Source organism: Trypanosoma cruzi, genomic scaffold (assembly GCF_000209065.1).
Source record: "Trypanosoma cruzi strain CL Brener 1047053516851 genomic scaffold, whole genome shotgun sequence".
NCBI lineage: Eukaryota > Euglenozoa > Kinetoplastea > Trypanosomatida > Trypanosomatidae > Trypanosoma > Trypanosoma cruzi.
The window spans coordinates 670200-696205 of record NW_001849577.1 but is presented as its reverse complement, the minus strand read 5'-3'; the positions used below and the strand labels follow the sequence as shown (position 1 = coordinate 696205).

General features: G+C 49.9%; 10 protein-coding genes across 10 annotated transcripts, besides 29 other annotated features; all 10 read left to right on the top strand.

The window, feature by feature from the left end:
* Nucleotides 1-19311: part of a sequence feature (heterozygous, Esmeraldo-like haplotype) that runs on past the window's edge.
* Nucleotides 11-48: a sequence feature (A-rich).
* Nucleotides 325-372: a microsatellite.
* On the top strand, nt 474-2063 carry Tc00.1047053510759.110 (hypothetical protein, conserved; the record flags this gene model as incomplete). Its single annotated transcript, XM_812140.1, has 1 exon — nt 474-2063. One exon carries the CDS (start codon nt 474-476, stop codon nt 2061-2063), a length of 1590 nt encoding a protein of 529 aa, XP_817233.1.
* Nucleotides 2445-2472: a microsatellite.
* Nucleotides 2617-2645: a microsatellite.
* Nucleotides 2719-2780: a microsatellite.
* Tc00.1047053510759.100 (hypothetical protein, conserved) lies at nt 2901-4409 on the top strand (the record flags this gene model as incomplete). The annotated part of the gene is made up of 1 exon (XM_812139.1): nt 2901-4409. The coding sequence occupies one exon, from the start codon at nt 2901-2903 to the stop codon at nt 4407-4409; it is 1509 nt and encodes a 502-aa protein (XP_817232.1).
* Nucleotides 4620-4641: a microsatellite.
* Nucleotides 4756-4819: a sequence feature (A-rich).
* Nucleotides 4887-4954: a sequence feature (CT-rich).
* Nucleotides 5129-5150: a sequence feature (AT_rich).
* Nucleotides 5765-5820: a microsatellite.
* Nucleotides 5860-5914: a sequence feature (T-rich).
* Nucleotides 6056-6080: a microsatellite.
* Nucleotides 6286-7203, top strand: Tc00.1047053510759.80 (hypothetical protein, conserved; the record flags this gene model as incomplete). The annotated part of the gene is made up of 1 exon (XM_812138.1): nt 6286-7203. The coding sequence occupies one exon, from the start codon at nt 6286-6288 to the stop codon at nt 7201-7203; it is 918 nt and encodes a 305-aa protein (XP_817231.1).
* Nucleotides 7533-7555: a sequence feature (AT_rich).
* Nucleotides 7569-10382, top strand: Tc00.1047053510759.70 (hypothetical protein, conserved; the record flags this gene model as incomplete). Its single annotated transcript, XM_812137.1, has 1 exon — nt 7569-10382. The coding sequence occupies one exon, from the start codon at nt 7569-7571 to the stop codon at nt 10380-10382; it is 2814 nt and encodes a 937-aa protein (XP_817230.1).
* Nucleotides 10794-10817: a sequence feature (AT_rich).
* Nucleotides 11207-11233: a microsatellite.
* Tc00.1047053510759.60 (vesicle-associated membrane protein, putative) lies at nt 11293-11910 on the top strand (the record flags this gene model as incomplete). Its single annotated transcript, XM_812136.1, has 1 exon — nt 11293-11910. One exon carries the CDS (start codon nt 11293-11295, stop codon nt 11908-11910), a length of 618 nt encoding a protein of 205 aa, XP_817229.1.
* Nucleotides 12264-12337: a sequence feature (A-rich).
* Nucleotides 12536-13015, top strand: Tc00.1047053510759.54 (uncharacterized protein; the record flags this gene model as incomplete). Its single annotated transcript, XM_812150.1, has 1 exon — nt 12536-13015. One exon carries the CDS (start codon nt 12536-12538, stop codon nt 13013-13015), a length of 480 nt encoding a protein of 159 aa, XP_817243.1.
* On the top strand, nt 14428-15492 carry Tc00.1047053510759.50 (uncharacterized protein; the record flags this gene model as incomplete). Its single annotated transcript, XM_812135.1, has 1 exon — nt 14428-15492. One exon carries the CDS (start codon nt 14428-14430, stop codon nt 15490-15492), a length of 1065 nt encoding a protein of 354 aa, XP_817228.1.
* Nucleotides 16457-18067, top strand: Tc00.1047053510759.40 (protein kinase domain, putative; the record flags this gene model as incomplete). Its single annotated transcript, XM_812134.1, has 1 exon — nt 16457-18067. One exon carries the CDS (start codon nt 16457-16459, stop codon nt 18065-18067), a length of 1611 nt encoding a protein of 536 aa, XP_817227.1.
* Nucleotides 18144-18167: a microsatellite.
* Nucleotides 18304-18467: a sequence feature (A-rich).
* Nucleotides 18682-18869: a mobile genetic element.
* Nucleotides 18682-22976: a mobile genetic element.
* Nucleotides 18731-18750: a microsatellite.
* Nucleotides 18857-18877: a microsatellite.
* Nucleotides 19312-20820: a sequence feature (areas merged during assembly that could not be assigned to a particular haplotype. This can correspond to areas where the two haplotypes were merged or to regions with more than two copies in the genome that were merged during assembly.).
* Nucleotides 20821-22975: a sequence feature (heterozygous, non-Esmeraldo-like haplotype).
* Nucleotides 22747-22976: a mobile genetic element.
* Nucleotides 22976-24885: a sequence feature (areas merged during assembly that could not be assigned to a particular haplotype. This can correspond to areas where the two haplotypes were merged or to regions with more than two copies in the genome that were merged during assembly.).
* Tc00.1047053510759.10 (hypothetical protein, conserved) lies at nt 23075-24403 on the top strand (the record flags this gene model as incomplete). Its single annotated transcript, XM_812133.1, has 1 exon — nt 23075-24403. The coding sequence occupies one exon, from the start codon at nt 23075-23077 to the stop codon at nt 24401-24403; it is 1329 nt and encodes a 442-aa protein (XP_817226.1).
* Nucleotides 24517-24962: a mobile genetic element.
* Nucleotides 24886-26006: a sequence feature (heterozygous, Esmeraldo-like haplotype).
* On the top strand, nt 25210-26006 carry Tc00.1047053510759.4 (hypothetical protein, conserved; the record flags this gene model as incomplete). The annotated part of the gene is made up of 1 exon (XM_812153.1): nt 25210-26006. A coding segment is annotated over one exon (797 nt), but the record flags the coding sequence as incomplete, so codon positions are not given.

The window sequence follows — 26006 nt, the reverse complement described above, 5'->3', positions numbered from 1 at the left end:
TTCCTCACTCTTTTTTTTTTTTCTTTTGCTTTTTGTCTTTTTCTTTTTCCTTGCGGCGACTGTGTGCCTAATTCGTCCGCGAAGGTCATTTTGTGGGGCAGAGGCTCATTGGGGGTCCATGCGGAGAGCATCAGTAGGCCGCAACACCACCACCATCGTCAGCACCGTTAGCACTAGCAGCAACGAAAAGGAAAGGACACCAAGAAGTGGGAGGATGTAAACGAATTGTTGTTGGAGGCAAAAGCAAACACAGTCACACACACAAAAACAAAAAAAAAAAGAGAGCAAGGAATGTGGCGAGCGGTTTTCATTTGTTGAGCATTATTTTATTTTTATTTTTTTTTCTTGTTTTTAATTATTATTATTATTTTTTTGTGTTCTCCTTTTTTTTTTTTTGTTGCGTGTGTCCGCTTCACATCGTTTCTTTTTTACATTTTTTCCTTTCTGCATGTGTCTCTGTGCGGAGCAGCACGATGATGCCGCGCAAGTGCGTCTCTGTTTTCTTTGTGTTGCTGGAGATCCTGCTGGTTTTGTGTTTTGTTGCGTTGCCGGTGGCTGGTGCGTACTGTGTGACGCCAACCGAAATTCCTGCCAACGTTTGTCCTTCCTTTACACTGACGGATCAGCTTTCTGCGCTTTTTGGGCGTGACACCGCCGTGGCTTCGTGCTATTGTGGCCGTGTGTGTCAGACGTCGTGGGATGCGCGTCAGGAACTTTCGTTGCGGTGGGAGATGGAGCGGTGGATTCGCGCGAATCGGACGGCAGGGATGTTCCCCGAGGAGTACGAGTTTGTAAGGGACGAGTTGATGCGGCTCACGACTCCTTTGCGGGGTGACGAGCCATGGCACGTGCGACAGGAGAAGGAACTATACGCTAAGAGGGCAAACGCAACGCTTCGAGACATGCCGTGGCTACTTGTATCGAACGGCACTTTTAAAAGGGCGCAGGATTTTTATCACAGAAATGTGCGGCAGCGGCACATTGTGCGCTCGCTTCACCTTTCGAGGGAGACAAGTAGGCCAGGGATAATTCGCTTTTACCTGCAGGAAGTGGCCGGGTGGTGGGCCGAGGCGGAGAAACATGTGTCACGTGATCTGCGGGTTGCCGCTCCGTTACTGCCATGGATTAGCCTGGAACAGCTCATCGGTCCACCAATGACACCCGCTGAGATCCCTCAGCCGGATATGGCGGGTCGTCCTACTGCTGCTACGACGAAGGGACCCGCCCCGATGCAGCGGCGCTCATTTCGTTTTGCTCCTGCACGTCTGCGTGCACCCACGGCGATGGTGTATTATTATTCCGATGACTGTGTTTTGTGTGAGGCGTTGGGTGTGGCCTTTGATGTTCTACCACTCATATACAGGCGTCTGTGTGAGTACGGGCATCGCTCCATTGTCAGCTGCAGCCCGTTGTTTTTATTTTTTCGCGCCAGTGCGGAGCTGTCGGGGTTTAGGACGCCGGCGATTGCACTCCACGGTGTGGAACTCGGTGTGGAACCGACCTGGATGCCTCCCATGTCTATTTTGTACGACATAGATGAGCTTGTGAACCCAGCAGACGCCTTTGGGTTTCTTACGTTGTCAGTTCCTGTCAACACGAGCCTGCAGGAGACACTAGTGTCACTGATACGCCCCTTGGTGGCGCTTCATGTCATAAATCTGCGGTATCTTTCTTCCGATGAGATCACGGAGTTGGGCCGGTTGGCCTACAAGATCATGAAACAGAAGAAACGGCAGCAGCAACAGAATGCGTCAGCGGAAAACTCCTCCGACACGAAAGGCGCCATATTATCAGACGACGAGGGAAAAGACGAGGCGTCGGAAGAGAGGAATAGGGATTTAGCTTGGCAGCAGGGGCGCGTGATCACACGTGAGGATTATTTGCACGAGGTTGTGGTGTTTCATATGCGCGAGCTTTGGGGAAACAGCACAGCGGAGGTCGAGAGCAAAGAGTTTCTTCTCTGGTCTCAGCTGGAGCCACCATGGATTATGGTTGTGTCCTCCGTGCTCTCTGTTCTGTGGCTTTTGATCCTAATTTGCGTACCAAAGGGCTTCGGGTTCTAATTTTATTTGTGTCTGTGCGTGTGTGTGTGGGCGTTTTTCTCTTAATGGACTGCACACGTCTATTTATCCCTGCTGTTGACATTCAATGGATGGGGCAGTCATGTGTGACTTTTGCCTCTCACCACACTCTTTCATCCCGTTTCTCTTTTTTTTTTTTCTCCCCTCCCTCCCCATTTCTCCCTTCTCGGGTCAAAACAACAACAAAAACCACAAAAAAGAGGGAGGCTCACAGTCGACAGACTTTACTGCCATTACCCTGCGAAAGTAGAGCGAACACGCTTTCCCACTCACTCGTATTTTTCAACTCACTTGGGTTCTCTCGCGTGTCTAGACGGAACCCGCAAAGGCGGCTGAACTATTGCAAAAATCACGGGCAACAGGCGCACGCACGCACGCACGCACGCACGCAATTCCTCTTAGGACGCCGGAAGGAGAAGCGACGCAGACACAAAAAAGGGGGAAACGAAAACAGCAACAAAAACAACAGGCAAAGAGGAAGTTTGAGGAGTTAAAAGAGAAGCAATAGTTTTGCCCTTCTTTTTTTTTTTTTTTTTCTCTCTCTCTCTCTCTCTCTCTCTCTCTTTTCTTCATTCTGTTTTGTTTGCTCTTGCGAAAGAGGAGGTCACTACGCCACTTCTACGATATTTCTCTCAGGAAATAAATAAATAAATAAATAAATAATATATATACATAAATATATAAAAAAATATATAAATATTATAGGGGAGCTGAAGGGTTCCGGGTTGGTTTGTTGCCGGTTTTTTTTTGTTTTTTTTTGTTTGCTTTGGTTTGTGAGTTGCGGCCTTTTGAGGGTGGGGCAGGGGCAGGGCTGCTTTGATGGAGACCGCGCCGCACAACATCCAGACTGAGCGCTTTGAGGCGGATCAGTACGTCAGGGTGCAGCTGTCGACGGGTCGCTCCGAGATTGGCGTCATTCTCAGCATTGACGAGTCTGGCGGGACGGCTGTTGTGGCAACCCGCCACGGGTATGACATTACCGTGCGCCTCAGCAGTGTGCGACGCGCCTTCCTGCTGGTGCTGGACCTCAACGGCGTTCTGGTTTCCCGCGGACGGGGGAGTTTTTTTGACCGCCCCGGGGTGTGCGAGTTCATCAACTTCGTGATGAACAACTTCGTGGTCGCGGTGTGGACCAGCGGGTTGGAGCGCACCTCGAACCCCATCATCGATAAAGTGTTTGACGGCTTTCAAGACAGACTGCTGTTCAAACTCTACCGTGATTCATGCACCGTGTGGCCGACGCCAGAGAAGCCGTACCGCACCATTAAGAACCTGCAGCGCATCTTTGATAGCTACCCGAAGAGCTTCAACGCGGTGAATACCATCATTGTGGACGACTCCCCTGACAAGTGCTCTCATCCTGATATCGCCCTGTGCCCTGTGCCGTTTACCGATCCTGTGAAGCAGATGGACGACAATGGCCTTGCGCTGGCAATGGAGGTGCTGAAGGAGGTGCTCCGCACTGAGTCCCATGCGCCACTGATCCGCGCGAGCGAGGAACGTTTGGTGGCCCTTGCGGCCCAGGAGGAACAGGGAAGGAAGGAGGAGGAAGATGCGTTAGCGGGTGGTCCGTCGGCGGGCGACGCGAATGATGTAAAGTCAGTGGAGTTACCGGTAACATTTCTTTGGGCAGCGCGCCTGTGTTGCGATTATATTAGCGGTGGGTGTGCGCGTGAGGACTGTCGCTTCATCCACAGTTTTGACGACGGGAAGCGACCGTGCTCCCGAAAAGGTGCATGCCGCCGCGGCCACGCACGACGGTGGATCGACGAACCGCTTGCCGAGGCAGAAGCCCCATCGACGACCACTTCATTGAAGACACTCGGCACATCGGGTCCCTTCAATGTGCCAAGCGTTTTTTCGCTCTTTTCGACCAATCCGGATCGGCAGAAGGAACATCAACAGCACGATGATGCATGGAGCAGCAACGCTCACTCAAAACAGGAATGGACTAAAGACACCAAACACCAGCTACAGCAGAAGCAGCAAAAACAAGAAGAACAGCAGACGAAACAACATCAAAATAAGTGGCAGAAAGAGACGAAATTTGTTGGACTCCAAAGAGAACCTAAGGACGTTTTTTTTGGACAAAAAGACACTAATCGCGGGATGTCAAATATAGCGCAGTTCTTGGGGTCACATCACGGAACACCGCGCAATGCCCATTCTCTTGACTCTGTGGCGCCGGGACCCAAATCCATGCGGTTTACAGGTGACAGGAAGGATGGTAGTGCCCTTCTTCGCCAGCTTCAGGAGAGTCTGTCGATTGCCAAGGAAGGGAGGCCTGCTAACACGAGGCCAATTAGAGGGAAGGACAGGGGTTGTTAAACTGTTGCATACCATTATGCATTTTTGCCATTATCACCATGATTACGAACATAGCTTTACAACTGATAGATACACCACGCACCGCGTACTCCCCTTCTCTTTATTTCTTATGGCTTTTGAATCTGCTGAGAGGTTTCGTGTCTGTTTTTTTTTTGCAATGCTTTTCGTCCAATGCGTAGGGGGTGAATTAAAAGCGTGTGACTTTTTTTATTATTTATTTATTTATTTATTTCTTCTTCTTCTGCCCGTTGTGTATCTTCTTTTGGGTTACGGTGTGCTTTTTCAATTTTTCCTCAAATGGGAGTTGTGTGTGTATGTGTTGGGGACTCACTTTCTGCGGGGCACCTTTTTGCTTTTTCTTAATTTTTTTTTTTTTTTGATGCGTGCCTTTTTCCTTTTTTTATTTCTCTGTGCACATTACTGTCCGTTGCATCAAATTAATTTATTGGGGCAACCGGGGGTTCCCAACTCGCTCCAAGAGGGAGAAAGAAAGAGGTGAGCTGCTGGAGAGAAGTAAAGAGAGAGGGAGAAAGAGGGAGGGAGGGCATATGCACCTGTATGTACATACACGTGTAGTTATGTTGTTACTATTGTTATAATTGGATACGCAGCGGTGGTTATAGGCGCCACCTGCTGACTGCGATCCCCGTCCGATTCCTCGCCGTCCCTCTCGGTCCATTCACTTGGAGAAGAATCCGTGGCAACGCCCGTCAATTTACAAAAAAAAAAAAATATATAAAACGGTGGACCACTCAGAAATTGTTTTTCTTTTTTCCTTCTTTTTTTTCTTCTTGTATGAATTTGTGTGATTCCATTGTTTGTGGGGCGACACGGACGGTCAGGCCTGCAAAAGGGGAATGGAGCGAGGAGGAGGGATGGGCGGACGTTCATGTATTGCATGTCATGTGCTGCGGCACTGACAAATTGCACGCACAAATTTTTTTTTTCTCCTTTTTTTCTTTTACTTGTGTGTGTGAGTGTGAGTGTGGCAAGTTTTTTTTTTTTTTGCTTTCTGGCTGTCCGGTGTGTGCGGCGGGGAACAGGGAGGAGGGGGCAGCGGAATAGACGGCAAAAACAACAACAAAAAAAAAAAGAAGGGAAAAAGAAAATGCCCCGGTAAGCAGAACAGTGGGGAACGGAAGAAACAAACAATCAAACAAACAAAAGGAAACGAAGTGAAATACACGGGAAGGGAGGGACGAAGAATTTTATTAATACGGTTAGTTTTTCTTTTTTCTTTTTTTATTATTTAAAGGTGGAGGGAGACTGTGATCGTGCGGCTCTCCTTGACTCCTCTTTCTCTCTGTGTGCGTGCATGCCACTGTGCGTGTGTGTGAGAGAGAGAGAGAGGGAAGTACACTATATACATACATACATACACACTTATATCTATTCTCATACATGTGTGCATGTAAGCGATGAGGGGCAACTCAAACACACCGACAGACAGAAAAAAAAAAAAGAAAACAAAACAAAAACAAGAACAAACAACAAACAAAAAGAAAGAAGGATGCGTGGGGAGGGGGTAAAGGAGGTTAAATTAATGCGGTCTTACATTTTCATGGGGGGAGTGCCGGTAATCAGGAGAAAAGAAACACAGGAGACACAAAGTAATAATGAGATAAAAGTAGTAAAAGAAGCAGGAATTATTTTTATTTTTATTTTTGTTTTGGCAAAAGAAATGAAGCGGAAGTATACATCTATCTATCTATCTATATATTTACATGTCCGTTGGCTTTTATGGCACGTTGTCCCCCTCCCACTGTCCCCTGTTCTCTGTACATCTTTAAGCGCGCGTGCGCTTCTCATTTCACGTTTTTTTTTCTTTTTTCCGTGTTTCTCTTTCTTTTCGGCGTGCTTGAAGTGTCGGAGCAAAATGGGCTTGACAAGGCTGCTTTTCAGACTTTTTTTAATTGTTCTTTTTGTCTATGCGTCAGCGGTGGGGGCCGTGCTTGTGCCGTTTCCGCCCAGTTTTTTTGTCACCACCGGGACGACGATACCATTCCCGCTCGCCACACCCGTGGCACAGAGCGGAGCCATTTATGTATCCAACAAGACGAAGCAGTTGCGCATTGATAACTTTTTTTTGGGAAGCCAATATTCCTTTATTGCCGATGGGGAGCGGCGGCGTGGGTACGTGCTGGAGAGCCACGCCCCGGGAAGCTTTGGCGCAAGTTATGAGGGAAAAGGCAGTTTTTGTCGCACCTTTAAGATGACTGGTGATGTGACAAGCTTTGGTGTTCCCGATGAGTTCCTGAAACACGCAGAAGGAAATCTTGTGCGTGGTGTGGAGGTGACACGCTACACAGGGTATGACCGTGACAGCACAGGTCCACTGCAACAGGTGGACTATTACGTCCGTAACATGACCTTCAAACTGCCTGGAGAGAAGAAGGGAACAGTAGAGGAATTTGTGTTTACTATTCCTTGGCGGGTACAAACTCAGCGGCAACAAAAGGCACTGAAAGAGCTTACAGGCGCTCCCGTCACTGTGCCGAATTGGCGTTACTTTGGTGGCCCATTCTTTGACGAGGTGATTACGCCAGATGAGCCATTCGTGACCCATCTGCAACGCCTTATGGAGGACACAATTGTCACGGTCGACTTCTACAATTTCGTCCCCATAGCACCAGACCCTTCTGTGTTTAAAGTCCCCTCGGACTGTGAAGAGGTGGATGCGGGGACCGCAAGCAGCAACGTGGACATCTCTCTCGCCCAAAGACTTTTGGTGGATTTAAGTTTTTACACTACAGCCGGGCGGCAGACACTGCGGGAAAAATCAAAGGACACGTGAGAGCTTTTTAATTCTTTAGGAAGTGTTTGGCTCTTTAGAGTGCTTTTTAATACGTGCTTTTTTTTGTTTATTTGTGCGTGTGTGTGGGGAATTGATTGGACAGCCTCTGCGTTTTTGGGCTGGAGATTAATATACGCATAAGAAGGGCAGGTTATTTGTGATGTTGGGGGCGAGTAATGAAAGCGGACAGAAAAAAGATACATGTGGCGTGACATGTACTTCTCATCCTTATCTTTATTCAATGGTCGGATATTATCCGAATAAGATATTTGAGGGAGAAGCAACAACAACACAGCGAAAAGGGGGCGAGAAAACGGTTTAGACGCCCCTATTTATTTATTTATTTAATTTACGTGGCTGTACGGATGCCACTTTTTAATATTGTTTCCAAGAAGTTGAAGCCCTCCGAATATGTTGTGCAGAAGGTTGAAGAGGGGAAAGCGATGCGCACGGTTCTTCCCTTTCTCTCAAGGAAGCTCGGCATCCCGTCAATGAAGAACTACTTGGCCTTTGCATGCGACGAAAAAAGAAAACCGGTGGCCAGGCTGGATATGGACATTCCACTGGAGGAACAAGGCGTGCTACCGTTGTCGTTTATCTACGTATCTCCGATGGACGCCACGCCAAAAGGACCGGATGGTGAGGAGCTTCCACTGGCGTTGGATCTAAAAACCAGTAGGCAAAAAAGCGAGGAGGAGGAGGGTATGCCACCACCACCTCCACCCCCAGAAGAAGAAGGAGATGCCTGCACCAAAAGGCGTGCTGAACACGAAGAGGAGGCGATGAGGCGTGCTGAGCAGGAAGAGGAGGCGAGGAGGCGTGCTGAACAGGAAGAAATGGCGAGGAGACGTGCTGAGCAGGAAGAGGAGGCGAGGAGACGTGCTGAGCAGGAAGAGGAGGCGAGGAGACGCGCTGAACAGGAAGAGGAGGCGAGGAGACGTGCTGAACAGGAAGAGGAGGCGAGGAGACGCGCTGAGCAGGAAGGGATGGCGAGGAGGCGTGCTGAGCAGGAAGAGGAGGCGAGGAGACGTGCTGAGCAGGAAGGGATGGCGAGGAGGCGTGCTGAGCAGGAAGAGGAGGCGAGGAGACGCGCTGAACAGGAAGAGGAGGCGAGGAGACGTGCTGAACAGGAAGAGGAGGCAAGGAGGCGCGCTGAACAGGAAGAGATGGCGAGGAGTCGTGCTGAACAGGAAGAGGTGGCAAGGAGGCCGCTTGTGTACGTTCCTAGCGGCGGCGCCGGGGAATCCTCGATGCGTTTGTTCAATAACGTGCTGGAAAATGGGGTCTGTCAGTTAGACAATACCCAGTCGGTGGGAATAGAGCACAGGGTACAACTGAATCTTGTTCCTGATGTTATTCGTGTCGCAGCAGAAGAAGAGCGAGTGCTTGATGTTGGATGCGACGTGCCAGAAGAAACGGCCCTCCAGCTCGCTGCCGTCGCGAATGACCGTCCAGTTCATCACGCCGTTATCTTGCGGCTTGCAAAGTTGGTGTTAATTAAGCGTCCGGGCAAACCACATATATTCTTGTGGTCGCATCTGCAAAGCAAACTGGGTGGCCATGAAGTGAATGCGCACATTCAAAAGAAGGAGGTTTGCCGTCGTACTCCTAGCACCACACTCACTTTTGCTCCTGTTGGTGATACCGCTGAGGAGCGTCTCGTGTCTGGGGCACCGGCGGGCCCTGCTCGAACGGCAATGCGCTACTGGGCGAAGCTTCTTATTGAGAGCAAGCCTGACAATCCGGAACTTTTTATGTGGTCTAAGCTCGAGGCAAGGATGGAGAGGGATTCACTTGGGATTCCGCAGTCCCGGACGTCAAACACGGCGTCAGCCAGGGACTCCACGAGGATTTCTTTGCTTCGTGGCATACCGCGCGGCACCCCGGCCTACACTGTTATGCGCAACCTCGTAGACCTCACCTTCGAGAAAAAACCAGATCAGCCTGAAATGTGGATGCTGTACCACTTTATCGCCCGCCACAAGTCTTCTGCAGCACCCTCAGGACGTTCGTCTGTGACTCCCGTTCGTTTCCTTGAGGAGGATCTCGGGGGAGACGGGAGCCGCACTCCGAGTAGCAAAGACGTGTTTTTCAGTGCGGATGCTTCCATGCCGCGCCCAGTGGCGATGCTGTCGGGTCAGTGGGCAGATCGCGCAGCCCCTTGGTCAACTCAAAAAAACAGCATGCGAGCACGGACCAGAGAAGTGTCGACACAAACTTTCCACGACTCTCAGGGGACCGCACTGGCAAACTCCACTCGAGTAGCAGTCGTACCGCGTGCAAGAATGGGATCACCCTTGCAAGCTACGAGTTTTCTCCGCAATCTTTCTCCACGGGAGCTGCTGCAGCCACCACCTTGCGACATGTCGTTTTTGCGCCGCCGCCGCTATGGCGCCATGGCTTCTGATCTGGAAGAGTACCCGGTGTCTCCTTTTTATCATGAGAAGTACAGTTTGCTCTCCGATCCATTGCAGCACGCTAGCGGTCCTTTACTTCGACGGGGTCGTTCGTCCCGCGGCTTTAGGCGCCCGTCTCAGGAGGGCGAAAGAAATCTTGTAGGATGTTGGGGGCATAGTGATGAGAGGTCTGACGGTAACAGAGCGGAGCAAAATGAGTTTACTTCGTTGCCGCCGTGCGAGAAATTTCTACTGCATTCACCAGTATCATTACGTCGTCTTTCCAGCAGCGAATCTCCAGAGTCGCAGTATGCGATGCGACGACGTGAAACAGACCGTGCAGAAATTCTTTATGAGTACAACTGGCTGCTACAGCGCGAGGCGTTACGGAAAGAGCAGCTGCGAAAAGAGCTCGAGCTTCTCCGATACGAAAGGGAGGTTCGTGAAAGAATGATGTGCCTTGGCCCCACCGCACAGATGGCATTGACAGCGGACTCCGTTGCACGCTCGCAATTGGAGGCGGAGGCGCGGCTTCAGGACCTCAATTGTCGGGGATCGCTGCAGTTTCCTTCTGAACCGGATGCCATCCGCAAAAAATTGAAGTTTCTGGACGTGGAGGGGGACCGCCTTCGTCAGTTGTCACTTGCAAGAAATCGTTTCACGGCACCCAGTGAGAGGGAACCCATCGGTGATGCAGCTCTTCGCGACACCTACGATAGTCCTGCTTTGCATCGCGCAAATGATCGCGTGGGTATTTCGCCGCACTTCAATCCCACTATTTAGAAAAAATCCAGGGACGGGGAGCTGATTTGAGGAACGCGCAAGGAGCAGAGAAACACATATGTATACATGCACAGACACACAGACGGAGTGGTGAGAGTCCTTTTTCCTTCACACCTTATTTCAATTACCTTCTTTTCCCTTTTTTATCTTATTTTAGTGAGCGTCTGTTTCTGGGTTTATGCATTGGTGTTTGACTTCCCCTTTTTTGTTTCATAGTGGCCTGTACTCGGCTCTCACTTCTGCACCTTTTTGGCTTATTTATGCGGCTGTGCAACCGTCCGAACTTTTTCCGTTTTTTTTTTTTTGCTCGCGGGGAATCCCCAAGGAAGGCGTGGGGCAAGGAAAAAAGGGGGGTAGAGAGGGATAACGAAAAACGAGGGGTGGAAGGGCGGGGGAAATTGTCACGTTTTCATTTTTTTTTTTTTTTTAATTTTTCTGACGGCGTTTTAATAATTATTTGTTTTCGCAGCTTTTTGTTATTTTTATTATTTATTTGTGCTGAAGAAGGCACCGTCAAGGTCTTTATTTCTGTTGGTTTGATGCATCATTGACCGTTCCCTGTCGTGGCAACACACGGGCACGAAACGATGAATGATTGGAGGAGCCTTGCCCTGCTCTTTACACCGACACGACATATATTTCTGTGCGTTTTCCTTCACTGGGCGTGTGTCTGTGTGTTTTTGTGTGTGGTCACTGGGGCCAACTTTGGAGATTTCTTCCGCACTTTTGTGGGCGCGGTGGTAGGAAGGGAGGGGCTGCCGCGGGGAGCGGAGGAGGCGGAAGAGAAATTCAGCGATAAACGCACAAGAGAAGGAGAAAAGCAAAAATAAAAAAACAAACAAACAAACAAAAAGAAAAAGGGAGAAAAACAATTTGTTAGTCAAGAGAGCTACAGGAGGGGACGTCACACATGAAGTTGTACTCCCTGTCGATTGTGAGGCCCTTCCCTGCGGGCGTGGAGAAGGAGCCTGTCATCTGCTCTCAGGCCATTGACGTCAGCTCGTTTGGGTTCTTTCAGCGCAACTCTGCCCGGGAGTTCATTGTGTTTCTCACCCGCACGGTGGCGAGGCGGGTGTCGAAGGGCTCCAAGACCCAAATTACTGAAAACGGCAACGTTGTCTTTGCACATGCAACGCTGGACGGAATTGTCGCCATCGCTATTAGTGACATCGAGTACAACTCCCGTGTCGCCTTCACGCTGCTCGGGGAACTCGCCCAGCAGTTTCAGACGACCTTCCACGGAAAATACGACATTGTCGATGGCAAAGACGACAACTTTCTGAACTGGCCGTACCTTGAGGAGATGCTGCTGAAGTACCAAAAGCCGGAGGAACAGGACAAAATCCTCAAGATCAAACGGGACATAGAGGACACCAAGGTGATTATGTACAACGCCATTGACCAAATTATTGAGCGCGGCCAGAAGATCGACGAGCTTGTCTCCAAGAGCGAGGATCTTGGGATGGCAAGCAAGACATTCTACAAACAGGCAAGGAAGACAAATTCGGGGTGCTGTACATTCATGTGAGATGATACTCTACTGCTCATTGGGGTCGTGTGCGCTGGTGGTGGTAACTTTTTGAGTCTCACACTGCCTGGGAAATTTTATGATGTCAAACTTCCTTCTTTTCTGCACAGATGTGAGGAAAACAGCAGCGAGAGTGTTAAGAAGGAACAGTAGGAAAAATTGGTCGTTCCTTCTCAAAAAAGGGAAGAAAAAGAGGAAGGGAAAAACTGTAAACTGGGAAGAAAGTGGAGGAAAAAAAAAGGGGATGACAAAAATATGGATGCGTCGATATGTGCGAGTAACTGACATGTGCCGTCTACGGCCGTGTTCTTTCCAGTGCAAATTTCACTTTTAAGCTTACAGGGGAGGGGCGCTTTTTTTTTCGATTTTTTTTTTTTTTTGTGTGTGTCTTCTTTAGTTTTAGTGCGTTCCTTTTTTTTTTTTTTCTGAGTGTGTGTTTGTGCTCTGTTTCTGGAAGATACGCTGCTGCTTCTTTGACCGATGCTAAGAAGGCTGAACACTTCGGAGGCATGCAGTCCTTGCCAACTTTAGATACGGTGCCTCTTTCTTTTTCACCACTTTTTCTTTCTGCATTTTCCTTGCCCCTTTGCCGTGGTCGTTCCTTTCTGGCCGAAAAGGGCTGCTCATGGTGAAGGGCAGTGGGGCGCACTCAAGAAGAAGGCGCACCGCTCTTTTGCTGACGGCTGCTCCTGCTGCTGCGGTGACAGTTCTTCTTTTCGTGTCGTGGAGGAATGTGGAGGAGGCAGGGGACGAGGCGAGATCAACGGTCCGCCCTTCGCCGTTTCTGATCGCTGCGTCTCAGGCACGTGGTACCACACCCACACTCTATCAGTCTCTGCAGCCGGAGGAAATTGGAGGTATTCTACCGGGAAACATAACAGCCTTCATGTCTCCGAGAGGACCACACAGGGGAAAGGAGGTGCCACACTTTGACTACGGCGATGGGCCCAGGCGCTACTGTAATCCATACCATCCCATGCGTCGTACCTTGCGTCCCTGCCATGGTCTTCTCTACACGAAAGGCAACTGGCTGTACAACAGCAGTCTTTGGCCCCGATACGCTTCTCGTGGAAAGGTGTTGGGATGTTGTGAGCGGGTTTTCTGAAAGGAGTCTAAGGCCAATCGGATTCGTAAAGAGACGCAATACGAATGGGTGCCCGACGAATGTGAGTTGATTCCATGGGACGAGGAACTCTTCTGTCGCTCTCTTCGTGTTCGTAGCATCATGATGGTTGGTGACAGCCTCACGGATCACTGGCACGCCTCCCTTTATTACCTTCTCGGTGGTGTGAGTGATATCTACGAGCGAGAAGGCACCTCACACTTCCTCAATCGGTGCAGGGGACATAACATCTGCCAGAAGTATTACCCAGACCGTGTAAAGGATCCCGTCAAGATCTTTTTTCTCACCAATTAATTTCTTGAAACGGGTTATCACATCCATCGGAATTTTTTGAGGTGGAAGGACATTCATCGCTACCCCATTCTCATCCCAAACTCCGGAGCTTGGATGGTGCAGCCGTCGAACGAGCGCTGGAAGGTTTCAGATGAACAGTATTACCGTTTGATGCGAAGGGCCGCCAGCGTTGTTCGGCGCATTTATAAAGGCGCTGTTATTTGGCGGGCAACCTTTCGTGGGCATCCTTTTTATTGGCGTTATTCCGAGCCACTGAAGACATTGTTATCATTGGATGAATACAAGGCAGAAAAATACGAAAGGTATCGCTGGTTTGCTATTCCCGACAGGAACGCATACACGAAGGCTCTCTGGGAAGACATGGGGGCACATATTTTGGACGTGGCCCCCATGACAGACCTCATGCCACTAGGGCACATGGGGAAGTACCACCCAAAGGATGAGGTGATGAACGCAACAGACTGCCTGCATTACTGCTCTCCCGGGGCAACTTACGATCAATGGAGCATTTTACTAATGAACCTCCTTACAGGAAACATTGTAGTTTAATCACTGGATATGTTTTGGTTGCTGCGGTTTTTTTTTTTTTTTTTCTGTGGCGTCTGTGTGCGATCTTTTGTCAGTATCGCCGCTTTCTGATGTTTCTGACCAGAAGAGAGTTTTGCATCTGTTTTTTTTTTTTTTCGCATTGTTTGTATGTGTGTAATGTCTCGAGTGTGTGACAAGTATCGAAGTATTGAGGCCTTTTTGTGGCAATATCGGTTTTATCTCAATTACGCATTATTTTTGTTACCATTTTTAAGGAGGCCATTACCTCCTTTTTGCTCTTGCGTTTTTTTATTTATGTATTTATGCATGCCTGCGTGCGGCTTTATGAACTTCCTTTTTTTATTGCCCCTTCTCATATTCTTATGGGGAACTGGCGTGGTTTTGTTGGCATTATCTCGACACCTTCAATCCGGCTGGGCTTGTTCCATTGGCGGCAAAATTAACGGGAGGAATAGAAGAGGAGAAGCGGATATTGTGAAGTCCACATCAAAACGACAAGTCCGTGCATCTTTCGGGGCAGCAAGCGCAGCAGCCAGAAGACCGTGGATGCAATGTCGACAAACATATCTCCAAATATAAAAAAAGGTGGCGTTACCGCCGCAGACCTCATGCAGCTGCAGGGGGCCGCCCTTCGTCTTCGCTCTCAGTGCACCCAGAGGGAGGCGGACAACCGAAGGCTAACGCAAAAGCTGCGCGAGTATGAAGAGCAGCTGTTTTTTCTGCGTGCAAATGAGCTTATTCTTCGAAAACAGGTTTCAGTGTGGTCCAGCTATCACCGTCTTTTTGCGCAGCCACTCTATGAGGCGCGTCTTGCGGTGGAGAGGTACAAGCACGAGGCCCATCAGTCCTTGGTCCACGAGATGCAGGTTGATCGGCAGCGAAGGAGCTCGCTTGCCAACGCAGCGAATGAAAAGAGGGAGCGGGAGAGGGCCGGCCTACAGGCGCGTCTGCGGCAGCTCCAGGAGCTGCAAGATGAAAAGCGAAAGAAGAATGAAGAGCTGGAACTTCGACTGAGGCGTGCCTCCGAAGAGTCTCTGCGGGCCCAAAAGCAGGCGTCAAAACTGAAGGATGAGTTGGCGTATTGCATGGATCGACTGGAGGAGAGCGAAAGAGAACGCGAACGCGTCAAACGGCATCTTTCTGAGCACGAGGCGGCTCTACTAAAGGCACGACATAATGTGGCTGGCATGGGACACTTTGAGGAGGAGATCCGCTCGAGGGATACCGTCATTGCGCAACTTCAGCGAACAGTGCGGGAGTTGAACACAATCATGGCACAGCAATCGGCATCGCGGTTAGAAGAAGCAAATGGCGAAAATACCCCGCCGCAACACGAGGCAGAGGAAAAGAAGTTGGCCGCCAGTCCACAGAGATTACTGAACGACTCGTGTGATTCTGAATGGGTGCTAAAGCAGAGCATTGGGTGGTTTCGCAGTAAAATGGAGCGTGAGATGAAACCTTCTACTCCCCGCCGTCAAATGTTTGAGCCCTGCAGTTCTTCCGCCCACCCTGCACCATCGTTGTCGTCTTTCTCATGGATGGAGGGGCGGTGCGATAGCGGAGATGTTGATCTGCAGGAGTTTCTATCGCGGGAGTTACAGGCTCCTTTGCTGTAACGTCTTTTTTTTTTTTTTTCCTTTGAGAAGTGCCTTTTTTTTTTTTTTTTTACACCACGCATTTGGATTTGTTCACATCCTTTTGGCTGCTGGCCAGTGACACGGCATTGTGCAGAGAACTCACTTTTCATGCTTCTCTTTTTTACTTCTTTCTTTCTGCTTCTTTGTGCAATTTTATTTTGGAACATTAAGCGGTCCATTGAGATTAGGGCTTCTCAATTAGCGTTTTTGAAGTGTGTGTGCAGTGAGAGCAAATTCTGCTTGCTGACACAGCAGGATACCGCGGCTCTCAGGAATGCCAAACCCCCTAGTTTCTGATAGTTCAAATACTTCTCCTTACTCCGTCGATATGGACGTAAATGCCATGAGGTCACCGTCTTATAACCCCCTGAAAACCCTGATAGAGCAGACCATACTTTCGTTTGGCTACACGTCTCTAAAAGAACTTGCCGAAATTCCAATACAGGACAAAATGTCAAAATCCCCATCATTGGGGGGGAATTCGAGGAGTGGGGCATGTTGTCAAAAGTGCAAAATATACGAAAGACTTCTTAAAAAACTAGCTACTCTGCTTCTTGTGGAACTGGATGAAGACGGGGGAACATCAACGAATGGTGCGTGGCCAGGTCTTCTGTCGCTTGAGAAGCCGCAAGGCATGGGCATTTCGGAACTGATGGCCGGCAATCAATCCATCTCGGGTAGTCGAGACAGTGGAGTGAGTCCCAACCGTGACGGCGCCACAGTTCCCATGTTGTCTTTGTTAACAAGTCCGTTTGATTCCTTTTCCAGTGTCACATTGATGTCGACTACGCCCTTGACGGCTCCATCCTACAGTGCTCGTGGGAGCGTGGGCAATTGGCTGAAAGGATTTGTGGCCTTTGCGGCGCCAGGAAAAAAAAGCGAAAGTAATTCCTTTTCCGACGGAGACGATTATACGAGGACCTCCAACAGTCTCACCCCCGCCATGCTAGTATCAAATAGAGACACAGCGAAAGCGGATTTAATGCAACGCGGCAAAAATGTCAAATTGGCACGACAGGCCGCCGTACATGTTGCACATGGGACATCCTATTCCATTGCCAGAGCCCGAGGTTGGGATGCAAATCCGCGCGTTAAGGAGACTTCGAGGACGATAATAGCTCGCAAGAACCAAAAGAAGATGATAAACGAATATGTTTTGCTGAGGAAAATTGGCCAGGGTTCGACGGGTTATGTCGTTTTGGTTCAGGAATGCGAGTCAAAGGAACTATTCGCGATGAAAATTGTGCGGCTGGGAAACAAAATTGACTGGCGGCGCGTGAATGCCATTCGTTCTGAGATTACAGTACTGAAGGCGGTGGCCCACCCCAATCTTGTTCGGCTCCACGAAGTCATTGGTGACAAGAGTCACAACACGATTTTTTTGATACTGCAGTATATTTCGGGTGGTAGCATCGCTAAAACCTTGTCTTCGGTCACAATTATGACCATTCCAGAGGCAAAACTACGTTGCTACACGGTGCAGATTCTTTCAGCTTTAAGTCACTTGCATTCCAACGGAATATCCCACCGGGACATCAAACCAGAAAATATTTTGATCGATAAGGAAGAAAGAATATATCTTGCTGACTTTGGTGTGAGTGCTATAAGCACTGCTAATGGTGTTCACGGCATGGAGGGAACACCAGCGTTCATGGCTCCTGAGGTGTTTACAGGTAATTTTGAATTAATCGGAGAACTTATAGATGTATGGGCACTCGGTGTCACACTGTACCAGCTTATGTATGGCTTTCTGCCATTTCAGGCGCTCACGTACTTTGAGATGGTACGCAGAATAGTTAATGATCCGGTTACTTTTCCTGACAAAGTGCAAGAAGATGAGTCGGAGGGAGCTGATTTTGGTGATTTTTCATACTTGGATGAGATAGAGGGTTTCATGAACACCGATACATATTTAGGCTTTCATTATGATGGTGAGGATGATGAGGATGAGCCGGAGAAAGAAACATACCATAATGACCGTGACGAGGTGACTCCATCTGCTGTTCATTCCTCACCAGAATTCAAGGAGTTGATTCAGGGCGTCCTTTGCAAGGATCCCCACTCCCGCTGGAATCTGCGACGCATTTGGGAATCCGCGTGGCTTCGGGACGCACTCGAGAGCGGCAGGCGAATTACGATGACAGGCGCCCCCACACCCAGCTATGGTGAAGTTTGCATCCCCAGAGCCCTGTCACCATCTGCAATGACGCGGCCGGCGGTAGAAAATAACTCAACAAATGCGTCAATAACCAAACTTAATCCGAATGTTGCCGTAAAATTTTATGCTATTTCGAATCAAACACACCACTCCCCCACCAATAAAATTAACAAGAAAATTAACACGGAAAATACCCCCATCAACAAAACTCCCACCCCCATTCTTAACAACAAAAGCAAAGTCTGCGTTAATATTGACACTGAAAAGGAATCAGTTTCTGGCCGCCACTTGAAAGCCGATGAGGAATGTGCACATCCTCGGGCGAGCTTGTGGAAAAGGATTCTTTCGGGCACATGGCGTAGAAAGAAGAAAGTTTTGCCAGAAGGGCAGTCATGATAGTAAAAAGAAGGGGATTCTTTATTGTTTGCAGGTTTGGGACCTTAATTCCTTCCCCTATTTATTTATTTATGACATATATATATATATATATATCTATTTTAAATAATGATGGTAGTTTCCGCGGTGATTAATGCGAAAAATCATTGCAGTTTTGTTGTATATATATATATGCATAGGAGGGCCTTTGATGGGGGAGGGTTCACAGCGTATTCGGTCTGAGATCCATAGGTGCCTTTTTTTTTGTTGTTGTTTTTTTGACACCTATTGGTGTTTTTTATGTGCTTTCTGTTTTTTATTTATTTATTTATTTTATGTTTTATGTTTTATGTTTTATGTTTTATGTTTTATGTTTTATGTTTTATGTTTTTTACTTCTTGTGCACCTCTCCTTTTCTTTTATAACTGATTCTGGCCTGTGTTTGCTCATCTGTTGTCTCTCTTTTTGCGGACAGAATCGGTGTGTCTTGACGAAGCAGTGAAGCGGGTGGTAGGAATGAACGGAAACATGATCTCCCATCCCCTGGCAACGAGAGAACAAATGTTATTTGGTGGTGGTGGTGGGGGGGGGTAAAACCACGCCCTCGAGCTTTTTTCCTTTTTTGTTTTGTTTATAGGAGCTTGTGAAGAGAATGTTCAATGGGCAATCTGGCTATGCGATTTAATATATATATATATATATATTCTGATGAAGGAAACTCTGTAAGACCATTTTTCCCTACTTTATGATTCTTTTGGTTGACCAAGATTCAAGGAATCAGGGAAGCAATGGCGTCCAGACGATTTCTAATTATTTTTATTTTTATTTTTACAGCCAAAACTGATTCCTGCAAGCTCATATAAAGGAATGGCGTTGGTTCCTTTTACACGGCAACGGAATGGAGCCTTATCGGTAATTGCATGGCGGATCTGGTACGTCAGCAAGGCGATATACAGGTGCGACTCACCTACATGGATGAAAAGGGACAGTCGGAATCAATGGTGACTGTCAGTGCTACCATAAATGGCTTGCGATTGATTTCAGGAAACACTGCCAAGCACTGGGAGGATTCAACCCTTATGGGGCACATTGCGAATTGCCGGGCGCCTCAAAAACCAAATTTCGAGACTCAAGTGCTTTTGCCCATTGTGGGGGCGGACCGTGAGTTGGGGGCGCGGCAAGGGCTGACCATCGCGGAAGGGCGGAGATCAAAGCCGCAATACGCCGTTGCGGACGTGCAGAATCGATGCATTCAGCCCTACCCTCAGATGGTGAAGGCGCCTAACTACAGTTTGGCACGTGAATCCAACACTGCGGTGTTTGGCGGCCCGCCCGCGGAAGGCAGGGGTGCCGTGCCGACGAGAGGCGCCCACATGTCGGGGAGGGCCGCAAGACGGACCCCCCACCTACGCATGCCCGCGGATGGCGGAAACACACGGCCATATCAGCTGCATGGTTTGATGGCCGGGGGCCTGTCGGTATCCACGGCCCAGCCCAATCTCACGGGAGGCAGAAGACAGGTCAACAACCGAAGGCCTCGGGGCTGTCCGGGGAGAACACATCTCCCTCGCTCGATGCCCTTGCCTTCCCGCACCTCCCGCTTGGAAGATGGCCCCGGTTCATAAGAAGAGGAACGGCGTTTCTTTGCATTCGACGTCGCTGCTCTGGCCCGCGTGTGTGGAATGAGGGCGTCATCGGATCCTTCGCCGCCCTCCGGAGCGCATGCGCTTATTGTTGGCGCCAGGTGGACGCCCAGGTACGAATTGCCTCTGACGGCTTGGTTTTGTGGACGCGCGCGCTGGGGATGGATCGGGATCCCACCGGTGGTTTCATTGCTATTGGCGGGGCACTAATGCAGGACTTCCGGTTGCAGATCATGATGGCTACTGAGCCCAGCGTCCTGCTCTCCGCACTGCGCGTCTGCCCTCGGACGCAAAAACAACGATTGTCGCAATGTCAGCTGTGTCGCATTTATGGGCACGACGTGTCTGCATGCAAACTCCGAGGCGCGGCCGGTCGTCAAGAAACGGCGAAGGCGGACGACGGCGGCCGCACCCATTCCGCCATCCCCCGCCAAGGCTCGCAGGCGTCGCACCGCACCGCCGATGCCCCATCCGATCCCTCAGATTGCCCGACGCAATCGTCGAGAAGGGCAATGGAGCTTATCCGCCAACGGCGCTTGACTGTGGCACGACGAAGCACCGATGTCCCCGCCTTGGGCCAGCCATATGAGGAGAGCGAACGAGGTCGCTCGAGGGATGTGGGCGACGTCAAAGTGGGAGCAGAGAATGACCCTAGCGGAGCAATTCGCAACCTTTTGCTGCACGCACGAACAGCCGATGAACGAGGAGAGCTGCGCGAACTTTTTGATGGCAATCGAAGTGGCGCCATCGACCCGACTGCAGCACACCAGGATGCTGCGGTCCATGTCGGAAATGGATCGAACCCCGCTGGACATGATGATTCTGGGGTTACAAAAAATTGCGGCGCGATCGGAAACGAAGCAGACGCGCCCCTTAACAGAGGAAGAGATGAATCAAGTTATCCGCAGCCGGACCGATTGGAAGGAACGTGTTGTTTTTCGACTTGCGTGGATAACGGCGAGTCGTTGTTCCGAGGTTGCGTCCTTGACAGCCAAAAAATTTTATAATGGAGTCGGACAGGACCATAATTTTGGATTTGTCCGTGGCGCCGAGGACAGCGAGGGCGGATCCCCACTGCGCCTCGCGGTTCGTGAGGATACGAGGGCAGGACGCCTTTGACTCTATAAAGCTCTGTATGACACTTTGAAACAACGAAAGGCTCACGAATATTACTAATGCCAAAGTCGAACGAGCTTTGGCTCATTGGAATGCCACGGCGCATTCCATAAAACAGGGTGTGTTGAGGCACGCGGCTCCAATCGTGGAGACGCACAATTTGAACCCACACGTGATCTCGCAGTTGGCGGACACGTCAATCCGTTCGATCTTCCCCAGAACACAGTTCGATATTTGGGGAACTACACCACAATGCTGACCCAGGTGTCGCCGCTGGTCGCATTGATGTGAAGGGAGAAACTGCGGAAGGACAGGAACCCTGGCTGAGAGCAGAGGAGCGTTTTTTCCATGATTTTAATCATCATGCTGCTACAATAACGAGAAGCGCGAAAAGGACGCGTCTGACCACTCCACAAGATGAACACGCCATCCCGTTACGGCAATTCAACGTGCCTGTATTGAATCCAGAGTGGATCATGAGTCGGTTGAACCCGGCTACCTTGGAGAGACTCATGCAATTTTGGGGACTCGTCGGGCGGTCCCCTTTCCCTCCGTCTTCCTCCGGTAAAGCGCGCGAAGGCTCACGGAGGATTCCAACCGCTGACGCGCGATTAATGAAGGAAGCGGGAATTATCAAGGACGCTTCGTCCACAATAAGCGGCGGATGGATAATACCTTTTTCGGTTGTGGAGGAGAAACCCACCGGTTTACGACGACGATGGATCGCGTGGCCACGCGACAAGAACAGAGACGACCCTTATGAGGCCAATGTCCTCTTTTACACATTTCCCATTATTTGCCACCTGTGATGGCTGAGGCCGCTTCCTGCCTGGACTTAAAGGCATCCTTTTTTCAAGCCCCTTACCGCGGGAGACTCGGCATCTCTTTCGATGCCGCGTGGAGGACGGCACGCTGGTGGAGCCGACACGGCTCCCAATGGGATACAAGGCCAGCCCAGAAATTCTCCAGATTATTATTGCTTCGGCAATTGCGGGGGTGACGACGGTGGTTCACCCCCTCTGGGCTACACCTCCATTGGTGCGTGTCGACGTTTGGATCGATAATATACGCATGACAGTGTCTAAAAGCGATCTGACATTGTGGGAGGCCCAAGTACTTCGTAATGCGGACAGTTGTCACGCATCCATGGGGGAGGAACGCGAATCGGGCGCTGCGCAGTACACCTTCCTGGGGGTGCGGTTTGATCACTCACTCACCAGACGGTATCTCTGAGTGAGAAGTTTCTCCGGTCTGTACGCGCCATGCCGGCGCTCAATTCTTTAACCATTGCAGAAATGGAGGTTACTGCGTCACGCTTTTTATATTTGGCGGCCATTTTGGGCATGCGTTTATATGACCACGACTTTTTCAGCAGTGCAGTGCGACGACAATTATCCGCACTTAACCGGGGGATTGTGCAGAAGACATACCCGGCGAACCTTCCGCCGGCAGCGGTTGGTTTGGGCGAGGGATTACGACAAATGATCGAGAATAATCGTAAGCGGAGCATCAAGCCCACGGAAAAGGCATCGGCCGCCATCATCAGGGATGCGTTGCTCCATGGATGGGGAGCCGTTTTTATTCCAGACTCCGGCGACGTTAAAATTGCCTGAGGGAAATGGGAGAAGAAGCCTTTTCTTATCATGCAGGCCGAGGCTCGTGCGGTACGCTTGGCCTTATCGCTCTTTTCCGCCATCTTGCCATCCACCACTGACATTTGGGTGGACAATACTTCGCTGCAAGGAGCGGCGAATAAAGGCAGCTCAAAATCACACGCCATGGCGTGGGAGCTGTGACGGATACATGGGTTTTTGGACTCTCGCGGAATACAGGCATTCTCTGCCTACGTGCGGTCTGCAGAAAACCGCGCAGACGGCATATCACGCGGTCGTGTGTTTGCGCCTCAGAGAATTGGCGAAGGGGTGGAACTTGCGAAGGGCAGCGGCGGTGTCTTGTGGCTGGAGGACCGCAAAGTCTGCCACTTCGCAAGTAATAATATTCTGAGGACAAAATACCATGCGAATGGTCAATAGAATACATATATATATATATATTGAATGAAAAGAAAACATGGAGGCAATGAACTAACTCTGCGAAAAGCCTTTCTTCTTCTACCTTGTTTGGTTTCTTTAGGTTATTTCAGGATCCGGCCAGCGGCGCAGAAGATTATTTGCTTTGTTTTACTACGTTTCTTTTTTTCTTTGTTGTTTTTTCTTGACGGCTGCGTTTGTTCAGAGTGAATTTAACCAGAAGGAATTAAAAAGCAAAAATGAGGAGTTGTACCGCCATGCGTTTCGGTTACAAGAGTGAATTAGGTGCCATATGCACCGCATTTGCTGCAGCTGTGGGCTTTTTTGCGTTGCCACGTTCCTTTCTTATAGTGGCGGTACCAGCGTGGCTGGTTGTGCAGCGGCTCGTGGCTCGCGGTTCACGAAATGGCGCGCGGCCGCCGCACGAAGGGGCAACCTACAATGGTGGCAAGGAAGGGAAGAAGGACTTGTCGCCGAGGGAGTGCCAACTCGCATTTGTCATTTCCCGCAATATGAATGAAGAGGAGAGGCCAGTGGCAATAGTCACGGGGACGAACAGCGGCATTGGGTATTACACGGCCGTGGGGCTTGCGGTGGAGGGGTACCGTGTGGTGTGCACCTGCCGGAACCCGGCCCTCAGCGAGTCGACGGCGGCAAAGATTCGGAGGGAGGCGGAGGATCATCGACGAGGCCGCAATGGGGATTCAATGTACATGGAGGTACCGGAAACGGTCCTCGTGGACGGTCGGTTTTTTCTTGAATGCGATGACTTCGCCAGCGTGCGGCGTTTCGTGGATCAGTTCCAGGCAACATACAAGCGTCTTGATGTCCTTGTGAACAATGCCGGCATGATGCGAAAACGACTGGAATTTAGTCGACATAACCCGCAACTGGAGCTTCACACTGCGGTAAACTTTCTTGGCCCGCTTATGTTGACAGAACTCCTTGTGCCTCTTCTTCGACGGAGTCAAGGACGTGTGGTGTATGTTTCGTCTGCGGCACACCGTTTCCCGCAGATGGTGCTGGAAACAGGCTTGTGGAAGACGCCGTCGAAAGCGGGCCTTAATGGACGTCTGCTGGATGCCGTTGAACAAATCAATCAGGGCGAATTGGGTTCAACGGGTCCGCTAAAGCGGAATACATTGGGTTGTGCTTTTGTTCGCTATGGAACAAGTAAATTGCTTAATATTTACCACGCTCACCACATTGCGCGACATCACAAGATTCCTGCGTGTTCTCTTCACCCCGGCTGTGTCGGGACAAACTTCTCGAGGGATCTTATGACCAGGGAGTGGATCCAACGCATCTACCAGTATGCCTCTCTCCTCTTTCTAAAGTCGTGGGAGGAGGGGGCGCAAACGACTTTGCACTGTGCGATGTGTGATGTCGAGGAATTAAGGCTTGTTGAGCCGCTGAAAAGAACAAACCGAACTGAACCTGTTAGTCCCTACTTTGTGGAGTGCGGCAACCAGACCATTGAGTCGCTGCTGCCTTACGGCTGGGATGTGGAGGAGGCAGATCGCATTGTAGAGTGGGGCAAAAAACTGGTTGGGCTGGCGCCGAAATAGAGTTAAAAAAAAAAAAAAAAAAGAGAATTTTTATAACGGGAGCGGAGAAAAGCTTCACCGCCCTTGTCGTTACTTCTGTGTATGCGTGCATATTGTTTATCCCACACTGTTGTAGGAGCTTGTGAAGAGAATGATCGCGGGAGAGCTGGCTAACTCAATTACTGTATACATCCTGATAGAACGAATATACACTTCTTTACGACACTTTTCCTACCGTATGAATCTTTTTGGGAAGAACACGACTTTAGTGGGGTATCAGGGAACCGATGGCGGCAAGATAATGTTTGTTTTTTATTTTTACCATCGCACCCACCCCCTTTTGATTCCCACCACGCGGCGGGGTCTTGTGGCTGGAGGACCCCAAATTCTGCCACTTCTTAAGTAATAATATTCCAAATCCTAACTGAGTACAAAAGGTCACGTGAGTGGACAACGGAATATAAATATTTTATCAGAAGAAAACATGAGGCAATTAACTGCCACTGCGTTACCCCCCTTTTGCCCTATCATGTTTGGTTTCTATAATTTCAGGATTCGGCCAGCGGCCCAGGTGAATATTTTTTGCGATTTGCCCTTTTTGGGCGGCGGATTGCAGCGGAATTGAATATATGCTTTACGTGTGGGGGTTCGGTTTTGAGAACTTTTTTTTTTGTTGTGACCGCTTCTTTTCCACTGGGGGCCATGAAAACCTTTGCTGAGCGATTTTCGTCGTCTTTTTTCCCTTCTTCTTATTGCCGGAAGAGAACCGGATTGGCGTGGGTGGAAGGCCGCAGCCGCTCTTTTTATTTTCAATTCCGCCCACTGAAATGAGCATTTCAGGGGCTGTCCGCGCCAACACCTGCGCCGCGTACCGTCGCCTTCTAAGCGCAGTGAAACAAGTGACGCGCGACTGTCCGCTGCACAGAGAGGATGGTCTCACAAGGTACGTGGCGTTTCGTTTCTTTGACGCAGCCGAGCAAAACCGCCGGCGTTATCTTAAACTCCGCGAGGGGGCTGCCGCACAAATAAACAAAGGGCGGCGGAAGAAATTGCGGGATATGGAGGTTCAATACGAGCGCTTTATTGCGAAGGAATTGCAGACGGTGCGTGAGGTGGCGGGACAAATCCTCCTTGCACCCGGCAATCGGGCTCTCACCTCCATGTTGCAGGTCCTCGCGGCGGGCGTTGGCAACTCACACTATCAACAGACGATAGAGAGGAATTATCTTCGCTACTGTCAGTTTGAAAGCAAAAAGGTGGAAAGGAATGAGGCGGAGGAAGAAGCTACGGCGGAGCGCCAAAACCGCATTATGCAGCATGCACTTATTCCCTACGGGGAGCGTCTTCTCTTCCTTCATCGTCTGGACGTTAAGAATGATACGGGTGATGTACAAGAACCCGGCAGTTTGACATCATGGCAGGTGACGGAGGCCATTGTTGGGACGCGCAGTGGTGTTTCGGCACACTACATGTCGCATGGAAGGGAAGATGTGGTTGTAGAGGTTGACGAGACGTACAATAAGCAAATTGTCTACGTGCGGTGTGAGACATACGATTGGAGTCGTGAGGTGGAGCGGGTAGAAATCATTGAGTCAGAAGAGGTGCGGGGCACCATCTTTCACGC